The sequence below is a fragment of the Drosophila mauritiana genome, chromosome 3L (assembly GCF_004382145.1).
Source record: "Drosophila mauritiana strain mau12 chromosome 3L, ASM438214v1, whole genome shotgun sequence".
Lineage (NCBI taxonomy): Eukaryota > Metazoa > Arthropoda > Insecta > Diptera > Drosophilidae > Drosophila > Drosophila mauritiana.
This window is the reverse complement of record NC_046669.1, coordinates 14220010-14234110: the sequence shown is the minus strand read 5'-3', so window position 1 is coordinate 14234110 and position 14101 is coordinate 14220010. Positions and strand designations below refer to the sequence as shown.

General features: G+C 36.2%; 1 protein-coding gene across 2 annotated transcripts; it reads left to right on the top strand.

The window, feature by feature from the left end:
* The first annotated feature begins 8400 nt into the window (after positions 1-8400).
* Positions 8401-8949, top strand: LOC117141487. Of its 2 annotated transcripts, XM_033304965.1 has the most exons (3): positions 8401-8478; positions 8534-8744; positions 8797-8949. In XM_033304965.1, exons 2-3 carry the CDS (start codon positions 8552-8554, stop codon positions 8916-8918), a joined length of 315 nt encoding a protein of 104 aa, XP_033160856.1. In that variant the 5' UTR covers positions 8401-8478; positions 8534-8551; the 3' UTR covers positions 8919-8949. The 2 variants fall into 2 exon arrangements, with proteins under 2 accessions (XP_033160856.1, XP_033160855.1); XM_033304964.1 differs by having other exon boundaries at positions 8411-8744.
* Positions 8950-14101: the final 5152 nt, after the last annotated feature.

The following is a 14101-nucleotide window of genomic DNA, read 5'->3' as shown; positions in this document are numbered from 1 at the left end:
TAAATTAATATATTGACATCCCCAAACAATGAAATACAAAAATAAGTTGTAACTTAATCATGCAATTTAAGATCAGTGTGTTCTAGTTATTGAATTGGGACTGTATTGATAGCGCCGATCACTCTCGCTCTCTGTGTACCCATTCTCCTCCTTCAGCTTCGTGCTCCCCATGCTGCTGATAAGAGCCCATGTGTTTGTATTCTTCTTTTCGCCTATAAAAACTCAATGAAAGTTTGCCAAGAAACAACGCCTCAAGGCTTATTGAAATGTTTACTTGTGGCAAATTTATGCAACACATTACGGCAGCAGCAACAACAACACAAGCAGCTGGGCGCAGTGCGTGAGTGAGTAGCTGGCCACTCGAGTGTGAGTGAGTGAGAGAGGGAGTGCTCTTGTGCGTGTGGGTACGATCCGTGAGGTAGGTTGCACTCCATATATATAGATTTCATATTCCATAATACAGTCCAATGTAACAGGTTCGACTTAGGCGGCGAGCGAGTCTTGAGAACACGAGAAATCAGCTGTGCGACCGGCTGTCTGGATGTCCGAACCGTGACTACAATGTTGCCACTGGCTCTGATTTTTTATTAGAGGGTATGTCATCGGTAGAAGGGGTATATCAGCTCATTTAGCATTTTAAAGTTTTATTTTTATTTATGTTTTTATATCAATGTTCTCAGCAGTATTAACTATATAAGAAATGATTACTATATAAGGAAAATTACAATCCAAGTCATACGGGAGTAGCAATCAGAACCAATTTTCGCACAATGATAGTATCATAAAACAAATAAACTTTTATGATCCCATGTAATCATATCATTTCAAGGGCTCTAATATAATATCTTGGTCAATAATTGTCTCGAGGATATAGCTTAGTCCCAACACCTCCGTCTATCAATCCTTCAGAACTTGCAAGAGGGGTGTGGTGAGGGATAGATCCAGGAGGAAGGGGCGGAACCGATGCTATCGTGAGTGTAGCTCCAGTGTGCGCGCTAATTGCCTTGATTGAGTTTTAAATTAATGCGAATTAGAGTTGTGGTTGTTTTAAAGCCAAACAACGCGTATGTGTGCATGGTTGTGTGCATTTAGGGCTAGAGAAGATCCACGAAGATCTGACGGGGTACAGGATATGTAGCCTTTTGGTATAAGAATCATGCGGAACATGTTATCTTCCTATAATCAAAGTCTATGGTATACTATACCACAACTAATAAAGGAATAAGCTGGAAATGTATTGTTTGTGATTTCTTTAGATAAAATACCATTTAAATATTTTTACAAACGATTTAAATAACCATAGTTTCTAATACCCATTCAGCCAGAGATATAAAATATTTAATGGGTAACTTGGACAGTACATACATATTCTCTGTCAAATTAATTCCTGGTCCCCAATACGGAACCCTTTCGGATCCTCCCATATAAAGTGAGTACACTTGACTCTTATTATCTTGTAGATGCGTATCTGTTTCCCCTCAGCTGTCACATTAGATACGATTCCCTCGTATCTGTGCCTCCGTTCTCCATCTGGTCGGGGGATTCACACGCTCTCCTCGCAGATGGATAAATTCTTATCCTGTCGATCAGTGGAAATACAAATTGAATTTCTAAGCAATTGCCTGGCTGGCCGACTAAATGGCTGAATGACTGAATGACTGCCTGAACGAGTGACTGACTAGGCATTGGCTGTGGATTACTAATTAACTGTGCAGTTGCTTCTGTCCGTGATGCACTGCCGCTGGTTGATCCCACAATTATGCCATACCAGACATCCCGCCTCGCAGCCCTCCCCTTTTTCCCCCATAACCCTATTACAACTCCTTCGTGTTGGTCGGTCAGTCAATCAAAGGCACAAAAACAAAAGGCAGAGCGTTGTTAATACTTCTTTTCAATTAGCTTCACACAGCCACAGGGCCAACAACAAGAACCACGCGAGAGCCTTTTCCCAAGCGAACAGGTTTTACACGCAACTACAACAATGTTTGTTACCACGATGATGATCACGATGATGAAGTCCTACACAGAGACAAATTACACGAATTCAGCTTTTAGAGATTTTTTTAGGAAATATAAAGGAATATAAAATAAGCTAATATTATGAAATCGATGATCTTTAATTTATACAAAATGAAGTTCTTTGCAATTTCAATTAATAGTATTTATAAACTTTTATACTAAGGAAACATGAAAAGTTGTGAAAAAATACTTTTAATATTCTTATTATTTTTAAAAGTATATAAAATATTCAATATTAAAAAAAATTAAATTCGGGTTTCTTAGTTTTGTTTCATGGATTACAGACTTAACGAATATTCCTTACACTCGACGTGACTAAAAGTTCAAACAGAATTTTATAACATATATTGTTCTTTGTGTAGAAGATGAAGATGACGAAGATATTCATGATGTTCTTATGAATTTTCAATTTACGATTAAGTTTTTCTTTTCTTGTTTCAGGTTTTCGTTGTTTTGTGTTTTATTGCTTGAACTTTATTTACTGTCATCGACCGTTTTGGGGCCTTTTTGATTTTATTGTGCCGAGGTTGTCTTCCTTTCAACGCGCCCGCCGCGACTTTCTGGCTCGCTTCATTTTATGGAACTAAAGCCCACAGCTCCGGGGATCGGACTCTGCCACAATTTGAGGCAGGGCTTGGGCCGAGACAATTGCTTCTGCCGTCGATCTGCGAGCTAAACTCAGGCTCTCGAGCTCAGAGCCGGCTCACAGCTCCCTTAACATTTAATGAGCATTAACAAGCTGCACTTAAATGCAATAACAACAACACACCGAGCTGGCGAAGGAAGGGGCCGGCACACGGGAAGGGGGAGGAGGCGGATTCCCAACAACAATTGATAACAAGTAAGAATACTTCAAAGGAGGGCTAAAGCCACAGAAGAGACTTAAGACTAAGCTTATCGCAAGTGGCCACCTTTAAATGCCCTGCAAGAACGTTTTTGCTCATATATAGTTTTCTGTTTGTTTAAATTATCATTAGAAACTAACACAAAATATAATATCCATAAAACTATAATTATAAGAAGTGTATCGCACTTAACATTGCCATTCATATTCTCTTATCATATCCAAGTTTTCCAAATCCTCCCTGAACAATATTAATGCCTTATCAGAAAAGCTAAATAAAACTATTAAAGTACTCATTGCGCAAATGAGATAGCTCATCTTATTTTATAATATAATTGATATACAATTTATTCTTCTGAAATTCTAATGACAACGGATGTATGAGATATTCATAATAGATTTAAATAAATATTTATACCTGTCATATGGTCAGTTCTTATGGAAGGGTAACAGGAGCCCCGGACAAAAACAAAACCATTCACAATGGAAGCTCCACGCTGTCTGAGTGAGCGAACAAGTGGCATCGTTGCAGGTTGCAAGTGTGTGCGAGTGCCTCACTTGATTACCCACGAGCTGCAAATTCATTTCTGCCTCCTTTCTTCACAAGTGGCCGGAGAATCATGGCTCGGTAATCGGGGATCTTCTGAAGAAGACAGCCTTCAGGGGCTCTTATGCTCAGTATTCTTCTTTTTTCGCAATGTTTTCACTTTGTTCCAGTTGCAAGCGGTAAAGTGACTCTGAGGGACGCATCTGCACACATAGTGACCCAATGATCTACAAAGGGCGCGGTCTGCCCAAAGATTACTAGGGAGCGAAAGAACAGGATAGAGATGGTCAGAATAAAAGTGAAATCAATTGGATCGCAGGCTTATCAATCCTCGTAGAATTTATGGAACCGTCTAAGGTGCATGTACAGCCTTGAAAAAAGTTCACCGTGTTACCTATGATTTTTTTTACACCATTAAGTAAAACTATGTTTATTTAAGGTAGAATATATGAAAAGAATAAATGTAAAAAAATTACAAATTAATAATGTGAAATTTGTTATTAGAACTTAACTTTGAGTAAGGTTAATATAATAAATGAAGTAAACAAAAAAATATATATTTAGTTTTTTTCTTACTTCATTTAATATAGAGTAAAAAATATTTATTTTGTTTTGCAACATATAAAGTGCATAATATAAAAACATATGTATACATTATTTTTCCCTGTGCACGAATGCTCCCATCACCCCTTACCCACATTTCAGCTTCCTCCTCTCCATTAATTTCCACTTATTATTGCTGATAGCTTGTCCTTGAACTTGACCCAGCAGCTGGGACAGCGAAGACGATCTGCCCTTTATGATTATAATTTGTACTTTATGCTCTCTCTTTATCATGCAATATAGTACTACACACAAGTGCTCACTATAATTAATCAGTTGCCGCTGTGAGTGACTGAGTGTGATCTCCGAAAGGGGCCCCGTCATCCCATCTCCGATCCGTAACTGTTGTAATACGAGTATATTGTTTAATCTCGATTCATTCACAGCTTTTTTGCGCATTAAACATTTTTTTAAATTGACACCTTGCCAGCAGATCTGTTTGCATTTATTGGCGTGATAAGGCCTAAGTACGTCTCAAAAATTGATGAATTTTTATTGGACTTCGAGCTTATCGTTTAACGAGTAACGGAAATGACCAAGAGATCTGTGGAGGTTGGGATGAAGTTACGGTGACGATAAGGCTAAAATAAGAAATGGCAGGGTAATTTAATTTAAGACTTTGTTTACATGAACTCTGAGTGCTTAAATGAATTAAAATTATTTGCTCAAAATTGCATATAGGTGAATTAAAAGGCACTTTTAACAACTTAGCCTAGTTAATACACTTTTCCAAAGCTCATTTCTTTGGTATCATAGATTTGATAGTCACAAAATATTTAAGAGTCATTTTAAAGCGAAAACAGAATAACCTCTTATAAGTAATTTAAGTTATTTAATTTAAAAAGTTATTAGTTAACATTGAAAGAATCCACGAGGATACGTTTAGGCTCGAGTAAAACGTGTTATTTATGTAGACCATTAAATTACAAACAATTTTAAACTTATTAATGCTACAAACCTGTTGCTCACACTACTTTAAAGCTCATTTCATTGGACCCAAATAAGTCGCAAGCAATTAAGCATACGCATTGTTGGCCCGGAAAAGTTATCAGCCGCAAGACACGTGTGCGGGCCTATGACGAAATTACCATAAAAAGGCGCCAATTGCAAATAAAAAGGGGCAGCAAAAAGGCATAAATAACACTAAAAAACAAAACCAAAAAACAAAGTTACCATTTAAATAGCGCCATCCACTGAAATTTGTTGACACGACGACTGAGGAAAGCGGGGTGACAAAAAGCGCTGGTAATGCGAGTAGCTATCGAAATTTCCACCTAGACATTCAACAAATATTTTGCAATCATATCTGATGACCTATGAGAAAGTCTGGGAAAGTTGAGCGATAAGCGGGAAATATGTCACTGCAGAGTGGGTAAAAAATATGAGTTGCAATATAATCCCAAGCCACTCCAACTAGTCCAATTGCAGTTGTAATCAAAGCCAAAGTCAAAGCCTAGGCCTCGTCTAGTCCACAATATGGGGGAGATAGGGAGCTCCGGAAATGCATTATGCATCACATAAAAAATGTGCAATCGCAGGGCCTAGAAATAAAGGGGTTAATTTATAAGTATTAATAGAATTGCTGCAAATATGCAGACAAAAAGGCTGCAAGCGGAAAGGGGATGGGAAATCTAGTTTATTGCGGGTTTAGTAGAGTAATAATTTAGCGGCAGTGTATCTGAAATAAAGATTCTAATTTTTAACTTATTTTCAAAGACATTTAAATTAACTAAGCTTAATAACAAAATTAAATAGCTTTACTTTGCTGAAACTTTTAATTTGAGCTAAATTCTTAATTTTAAATATATATCACAGCAAGACATTAAACAATTATAAATTATGTTGAAATAAAAAATAAAGCGCCGCTCTAAGATCATTACGTGTCTTTTTCGAACTAGACCGAATTTTCAGGTCAGCCAGAAGGTATGCCCTTAAAATTTATTTTTACTTCAATCTATTTTTTACAGGGTGACCCAAAGCCAAATAAATAGGTAACAATATGCTGCAACACTAACACTCAAAATAAAATTAAAACAAAATGTAATTAAGCGATACCAACCAAAACCAACAGCAACAATCATTATAACTAACAACCGCGACATAAACAGCTGCGACAGTTTCGACTTTTCGGCATTACCAAAAACATTCCGAGGCTATGAAAGAATTGGGGGTGTGGCGTTCGGAAAATACCCCTTTTTCACAATCCGCATTACACACCCCCCAGCTTACCCAAAGCAAAGCCAAAAAAACCACAAAATGCGTGTTTATTAATTAAGCGCATTTGTTTTCATTAAACAAACGTTTTAATTGAGCATGAAAGTTGGCGCCGCCAAAATAAACGCGACAAGGCTATAGACGTGGCCCATAAAAACGAGCTGAACCCTTTAACCCATGCCACCCACCTGACGCACACCAACAGCCAGGAACCGACATAATAATTAATTTCGCTGTATTTTAATGGATTTGCGTTGGTAGACATAAGGAAAAGCTGTAGCAATCCCAATGAGCTCACTGCGTGATTGATGAAAGTGTATTCCACGATGATGATGATTATACCATGGAAAGCGTTGGAAAATATTTTCAAATTCTAACAATATTTAATATCTGTAGGGGTAAGTATATAAACCAGAAGTCGTCCTTATACTTGAAAACTTAAACTCTTTGCAAATGCAAAAATATTTGTTTGCATCCAATATTTTTCTTTATATTGCCGAATTTGCCTTTTAACAATTTTGGCTTCCAAAGAAGAAGACTTAAGAATACTTTATAAAGGCGACTAACCCATTTTTGTTTACCCGCTTCATTGCTCAATGTATTCAGCCATTCATCTTGGAGTCTCTGACCCATCCTCTTTTCAACGAGTCCATTGGGTGCAATTAAAATTCGGCCTCGAAATTATTATTATTGCTCATGAAAAACACTTTGCCACCAACGAACTCTCCGCCCTTCGGCAACTGAAGCTGGGCCAAAACTTTTTGGCCAAGACTTGAACTCGTTGGGATGTTTTTAAAAGCACTTTATACGCCAACCACACGCTGCAAGATATATATATAGATCAACCCCCTCCTGACCGTTGTCTCTATGATTATTTTTCATAAACTTGGCAAATGCTTTGGGAAATCCATTTAGCGGGCCAAAGCAGCCGCATTACTTTATATCTATCTAAGGCCATCAGGATTATGATTTGTGTTTGGGTGTGGATACTTGAACGGGCAAACCAACTGAGTTATGGGCCATGGCAGAAGCATCTAACATATATGGTTGTAAATTTTGCCAAGTCAAGGAACTTGGAATGGTTGGCAAAGTTGCGAAGACCACAAGCGCCAAAGTGACAATGAAAGCAATTCGATAATGATATACCACCTTGATCAAAAAGTTCCCGGAATCACCACCGTGTGGCGCTTTCAGTCACCCGATATTAGTTCTCTTTTTTTTTTAGGTTGGCACAAGCCTCATTGACATTCTATAAAATTTTCAGCTTGATAGTGTGACATTTGTAAAAGTGACGCCGTATTGAGTACATCTACGATTGTGCGTGTTCTCGATTTTGTACTATTTTGAATCTTTTTTTTGATCTTGCACCACGATAACGCACCGTCGCACAATGCCATCATTATCCGTGAACATTTGGCTAAAAACGGAACGAATACCATTCAACAACCACCGAATTCTCCTGACTTGGCTCCCTGCGACTTTTTCCTATTCGGTCGACTCAAGAAACCGCTCCGTGGAACACGTTTCAGCACCCGGGATGAAATCATGGAAAAATCGAAGATGGCTTTGATGGCCATACCGCAAATTGAATATGAAAAATGTTTCAAGGATTGGATCAAGCGCTGGCATAAGTGCGTTGCAGTCGATGGGGAGTACTTTGAAGGGGACAATATCGATTTTGATGTTTAATCTTGTATTTTTAATTTTCTGAATAAATTCCGGGAACTTTTTGATCAAGGTATTATGTGGGTTAATAGATAAGGAATAAATAAATACTTTGGGTGTCCGAAGTTTCTTATTAATTTAATGCAGGGAGTTGTATTGTATTGCACTACTAATGTTAGAGCCAAACTAATTTAAACTAACTAAATTATTTTATTTGTTATTTGTCTGAAAATGCGTAAACCAAATCCACAAATTTAACGAGAACTACTATCGGATCACTTGTAGTGTGACCTAAATATTTGTTTCTAGTAAGCTTATCGAATTGATTATCACTTTTATGTTCGTGCAAATTTCAATTTTTTCACTCACATTGTCACATCAAGTTGATAAAAGCCCATTTAAAACAGGTACAGCTGTTTATTTAAAATGGAAAAGTATAGGTAAATAAATGTAGTAATTCTTTAAGTCAATAACTTTTTAATGTTTTTACAGTTTTCTGATGTGTATCTTAGCAACGGTAGTTTTTCCAGAAGTCTGTGCCAGTCAACCAGGTCCATGTCGTAATTTGTCCCAAAGATATGCACCAGTTGGTTAACTATTGATTTGTATTGATTGTTTACTAATTTTGAACATTTATGCAGAGCAAAATTAAAGGGAAAATGGTACATCGATCGCTTTATCTAGATATTTTTTCAAAAAGGAAGACAAAAGTAAAGCCTCTTAGTATATGCCTTCGCGAGATCTTTCCACCAACAACTGAACTGAACAACTACACGGTTATAGGCACAGATAATAAGAATTTTGTTGTTCTATACAAATGTGAATACAATCCCATTTCACAATCCAATACCGGTAAGTCATTGTATCCCATTTGATTCTTTATTGTATGATACTTTAACTTCAGAGTCCGTCAACACTTACACAAAATGGAAAATTCCGGGTGCAGCCACCTTAAAAAGAATTTCACAGGCCTACAAAAAGAATGGCCTGCAGGAAAGCAAAGTTTTGTTATTGTGCCAGTTGTAGCATACAAAATGAGCAATAGTAAATATGGTGAATATATATGTAGGTATAAATTGCAGAAGATATTTATAATTTGATTTCGTACATATATATTGGTATCGATCTTGAGCTTCAAAAAGCCCTATGGAAAATAAGTTATAAGTCTTATAATTCAGAGCTGGGCTTACTAAGTCAAGAATTTTACGAAAAACCCAATGCGAACCCATATGCAATATCGAAAAATTCAGAACTGGGCTTACAAAAGTGGAGCGGTCCAGAAAGCTTAATCAGTGCCCAGATATTACCAAATATACTTTTAGGAATTATTTATAATATATATATTTCATAGAAACATTTAATATTTATATATGATGGAGCTTAAACCATGCGTACTACACAAAACTTGAAATCTTTCTATTAAATATATTTATTTTTAATACTTCTAAATTTCTTCTTTCTAGTTGATACTTTAGTTAATACCTTCATTTTCAATTAGAAAATTTATAAATTTAGAAAAATATTTGGCTGAAATTTCCTAGTTTAACAACATTAACTGCAATTTTCGAAGCCTACAAAAATATGGTTTGGATAACCGAAGCACAGTGCTTTTCCGACAGAAATCGAATTTAAGAAACTAATTCTATTTTGTGCTGGCGATGTAAAGGTATAAAAAATGAGTGTGACCAATTTTTTAAGTTGTTCTTTTATTCAAGTTGTTTTTTATTAGTTTGCTGCTTTACAAATTCAATTTGCGCCAATGTGCGGGGAATTTTCGTCTCACCTCACTTTCAGCCCACGATTTCACCCTCTGTTTGTCATAAAAATATGCGACATTTCGTTTTTATCGCTTTTGAAAAACTTTATTCTTGGCGCTTTGGTGTTCAATTTCTCCTTGGTCTCTGCATTTGCGCGTTCTTTTGATTTTTTTTTTATTTTATTTACAATGGCAATTTTCTTTGTTTTAAACAAGCAGCGCATTGCTTTTTATTTGTGACGGGCGATTGGCGATTGGAAAGCGCCCGATTGGCTGCGATTTCTTGACGCTTTGGTTTGGGTATTACTGTGGAACGTATAAAATAAAATTTATAAAATTTAAAATTTGTTTATATTTGAAAAAAAGTCTCAACTCAAAAATGGTTAGTTACTGGTAAAAGGGTTGATTAATTATTATTACCAATTTATTGTATATTTTATCATAGCTCTTCGAAGAACTTGAACATTTTTGGCTACTGTATTTCTGCCCTCCCAACCAACTCCAAGTTAACATCATCAACAACATGGCTGACCCGCGTGTCCCCCACACCCAAGAAGAGGGGGAAAACAGCTTTTCCGCGTCGCCATAAAATGTAAGTGGTCAAGTGGAGGAGCTCTGGGCCAAAGTCAAAGAGGAAATCACAAAATGAAAAACGAAGAAAAACAATTAAATGGCTAGAAGCAGCGGCAGCAGTCGACAGGAGCAAAACAAGCGAATAAACTTGGGAAAATCCTTGGGGGGGAGCGTGAAAAGCGGGCAGAGCGAAAACTCAAAGCTGCATTTGCGACACGTCGAAAAGCGTCAGCGCCAATGGCAACTCAGTTTAATTGAAATCAAGTGGATAGGGGGGCGGAAAATGTGGGTGGGGTTGGTGAAAATAGGGATTGGGTATCGGAAAGTTGATTGCCGGGGTGGATTGCAAATCGAAGTGAAACGCCGAAACGTATTCGAAAATCGACAGCAAACGTAATTGAAATTGCATGAGCAACAATGTGCGGTGGGTAAATAGAGGGGGTGGGTGGATGGAGGCGGTGGGTGGGGGTGGCGCTGCCAAATGGAGGAGAGCCAAACGAGTGAACTGACCCCCAATCAGCCGCTCCTTGCTTACTTTACACATAAATTGGCTGCACTGCGGCACAAGTGGGACACCAAATGTAAATTTAACCCGATCAAAGTAATACACTACATTAAACATCAATATATATAACTAAAAAACCATAATTAATTATTATTATTACAATTAATTACAATTTTAAATATTAACTTTTGTGTAAAATGACTTAAAAATTAATCAAAATAAAAAAAACTAAAATATATAATAATATATTTATTATTAATATATATTATATTATTATATATATATAATATATTTCTTAATTGTAATTGTAATTTTATTTGATATTTTTATATTTGAATGGAAATAATATGAGACAATTCCAAAAGTCACCATATCCCAAAATATCTACAATGGTTCCAAATTTCATTTCCTTGACTTTTTATGGATTTCAATACGTTTTTCTGATACCCCAGCCACAGACGAAAATTTATGGGCCATGTTTAAGAAATTAAATTTCCAGCAGCTGCCAGTTTCTTAAACTGATTAACAGTTGGCAAAATTTGCGTTTAATTACTGCGGCAGAAAAATAAATCCAATTCTGCAGTCAGATAAATATCCATTTAGTGATTCATGCAAAGATCTCGACTTGGCATAAGGCAGATTTTTGAAGCAATTTGCAAATTGTTTTCTAAGCGCACACACAGATACAATCACAAGCAATGGCAATGGTGCAATAATTTTCTGTGGGCGAGCGGAGGGGTTGGAAAAGTGTCAGCAGAATAAATGCTGACAATAAATAAAAATGGAAAATGATTGAAACATGTGTCGGGCGTTTTCGATTTTTTGATATGCCGTGCACGTTCTGTGCCTCCATCCTCCGGTATCCTTTTCATCCTGACACTGTTTCTATACCTTTGCGTATGTCAATAGCCTGGAAATGTAAACAAATAAGAAAGCAATCAGAAGCGACATTTTCTAACCTAACGTGAGTGCGCACAAAAGTATGCAATAAAAATATGATGAGTCTGACAAAGCGGCGGAAAATGTGAACAAGTTGAAAGAAGACTTTCAGATGATACAAAATAATATGATTGCACATAAAAATTTTTGCTAAAGAAGTTTACATTGTACTTAATAAGGTTGGATTCTACTAAAAGAATGAAAGTTCCTGTCAAATGATTGGGATGAGTTCAGCTTTCTTTTATTTTACTTTATTTTATTTTTATAAAAAATCTTTTCTCATTTTAACTAATTTGTTAAATGTTCTGATAAATAATAATACTTATTTACTAAGCGCACTGTCTGATAATCGCCCTCTTCCCCTTCGTATTTTATCAAAATCAATAATCAATATCGATGTCATTGAATGACAAGCCAAACTAATACAATATTGATGGCCTGGCCAATAAAACTTCACCCAAGAGGGCATTTGCACCACATAACTCGGCATCAGGCGGCACATCCTGTTGAAGTATAAAAGGGTTTATGGCTTGTTTGCAAAAAACGGTAGGATAAATAAAATAATAATAGCGCAGGGAAAGGAGCAACAAAATCCAGAACAAACATTAATTTGTAACGCACGTTCGGCCAATTTTGGTTTTACAATTTTGACCAAAAAATGTACCCCAAGTGACCGCATAACGAGCGCAAATCAATTTGCCACGTTGATAAGCAACCCTCCGCCGATGATAACCCTTTTTATAACCCTTTGCCCATTGGGCCTCTGCTGTCATAGCCGGGGATTTATAGATATTAAATTAGACAGGATTTTAACACGCGCACGTAACTTTGACATACATCAAGCGGACTTAACTTTGAAGCACACAAAGGAATAAAAAAAATAATAGAAGACAAAAAAAACATATCAAATAATGCAAATTGTATGCCAAATGTTGAGATTTGTATTGCTGACCGACCAGGAGCATAAAAAACTTACATATACATTTTCCCATATGAAAGCACTAGAGTCCCAGCTGCGTCAGTCTTCGCATCCTGCGGTTGCCCCAATTTCATTTCCGAAACGCATTATAATCATAATAATAATAATAACAGTAAGCAAAGATGACAGCAAGTTTCAAATAGGTGTGAAATGAAAATTCTGTTGTGTATAGATTGGTCAGCAGTTGGTTGCGGGTTTCGGCTTAAGGGGGATAAAAGGGGTACAAAGTCGCAGATGTTATGTGGCCAATGGGAAATTCAAATTTGGAAAAGGATTATTGACCAAATATGGGCTGGGATTCGGATTGAGATTGTTTAGCCTTTAGTTTGGATTTGTCGAATATTGAAAATGCGATTTTAGTAAGCATTTGATTTAAAGAATCTAATTGATTTATTTAACTTTTCACATGGTTATATCTCATAGTTGGTTTTATAAGTAAACAACATTGCACAGAACTGCTACCTTCAAGCATAGCAAAATTAATTCATAGAACCAAAACACCTTTCTCCATTTGCAGTTTAATGAACTGTGAGTGGGGGTAATCCCCAAACGATACCATACCATACCATAAGCCCGAATCCAAGACATTAGCCATGGCTATTTACCTTTCAGTTCGGCTCAGTTGAGCTCAGATTTTAGGGCCAACATGTGAAAGAAAATAAAAATCTCACAAATTATTTATTAATTACCCAGCGCAGCCTTGCTCAAAAGATGTGAATCGAGTTTGGGTCCAACTGTAGGCATTTAATAGTGTTTTCAATTCTCTGCTTATCGAAATTGTAAATTTTAAATTTGCTCCTCAGCTTCTTCTCAGTTCTTTCATTTTCTCTTTTTTAGCACAATAAAACAATAAATCAATCACAGTTAGGGCCTGTGTAGTTTTGTTATCTTTAACCAAGTTTTTAGTGTCTTGTTAGATTTTTTGTGGGGCCGAAATTTATGAACACTGTAAATGTACTGTAAAAAAGACTTATGAATTTATAAAATATTTTTTTCTTCGTAAGTGTTTGTATTATTATGTTTTGAAATTTTCTATTTTATATGTACCAACAAAAATTTTTTAATGATATTATAATAATAATATAATAATAATAATATTATATTCGTTTTTAATCAGATTCAAAAATAGTTTTTATATTAAAGCTGCCTATAAGCATGTTGTTTTTGGATATTCCCTCAGACCACCTTAAAATTTAAAGTGTACATTTCTCAATATTTTTCGTTAGAGATCTGTTAACTGCGATGAAAGAAAATTCTATGACATGTTTTCTGCCACGCATAAATTTATAGGGAATTGTTTCAGATCAAAGCAAAAGATGAGGGCTGCTTAGGCGAACTAGGAAAAGAGAGACGAATGGATGGGTAAGCCTTCCAGGAGTATTTAAGGTCTTCATTTTTATGGGTCGGCAAAGTCAATTAAATAAAGAACACAGTCGAAAATCAACAAGCTGTGGTGG

What these genes read in the sequence shown, in the direction of transcription:
- LOC117141487 (XM_033304964.1), top strand. Translation starts at nt 8,528, where the DNA reads ATGCAGAGCAAAATTAAAGGGAAAATGGTACATCGATCGCTTTATCTA. An exon ending in CATTTCACAATCCAATACCG is followed by an intron (nt 8,745 to 8,796) that starts GTAAGTCATTGT and finishes CTTTAACTTCAG; the next exon opens with AGTCCGTCAACACTTACACA.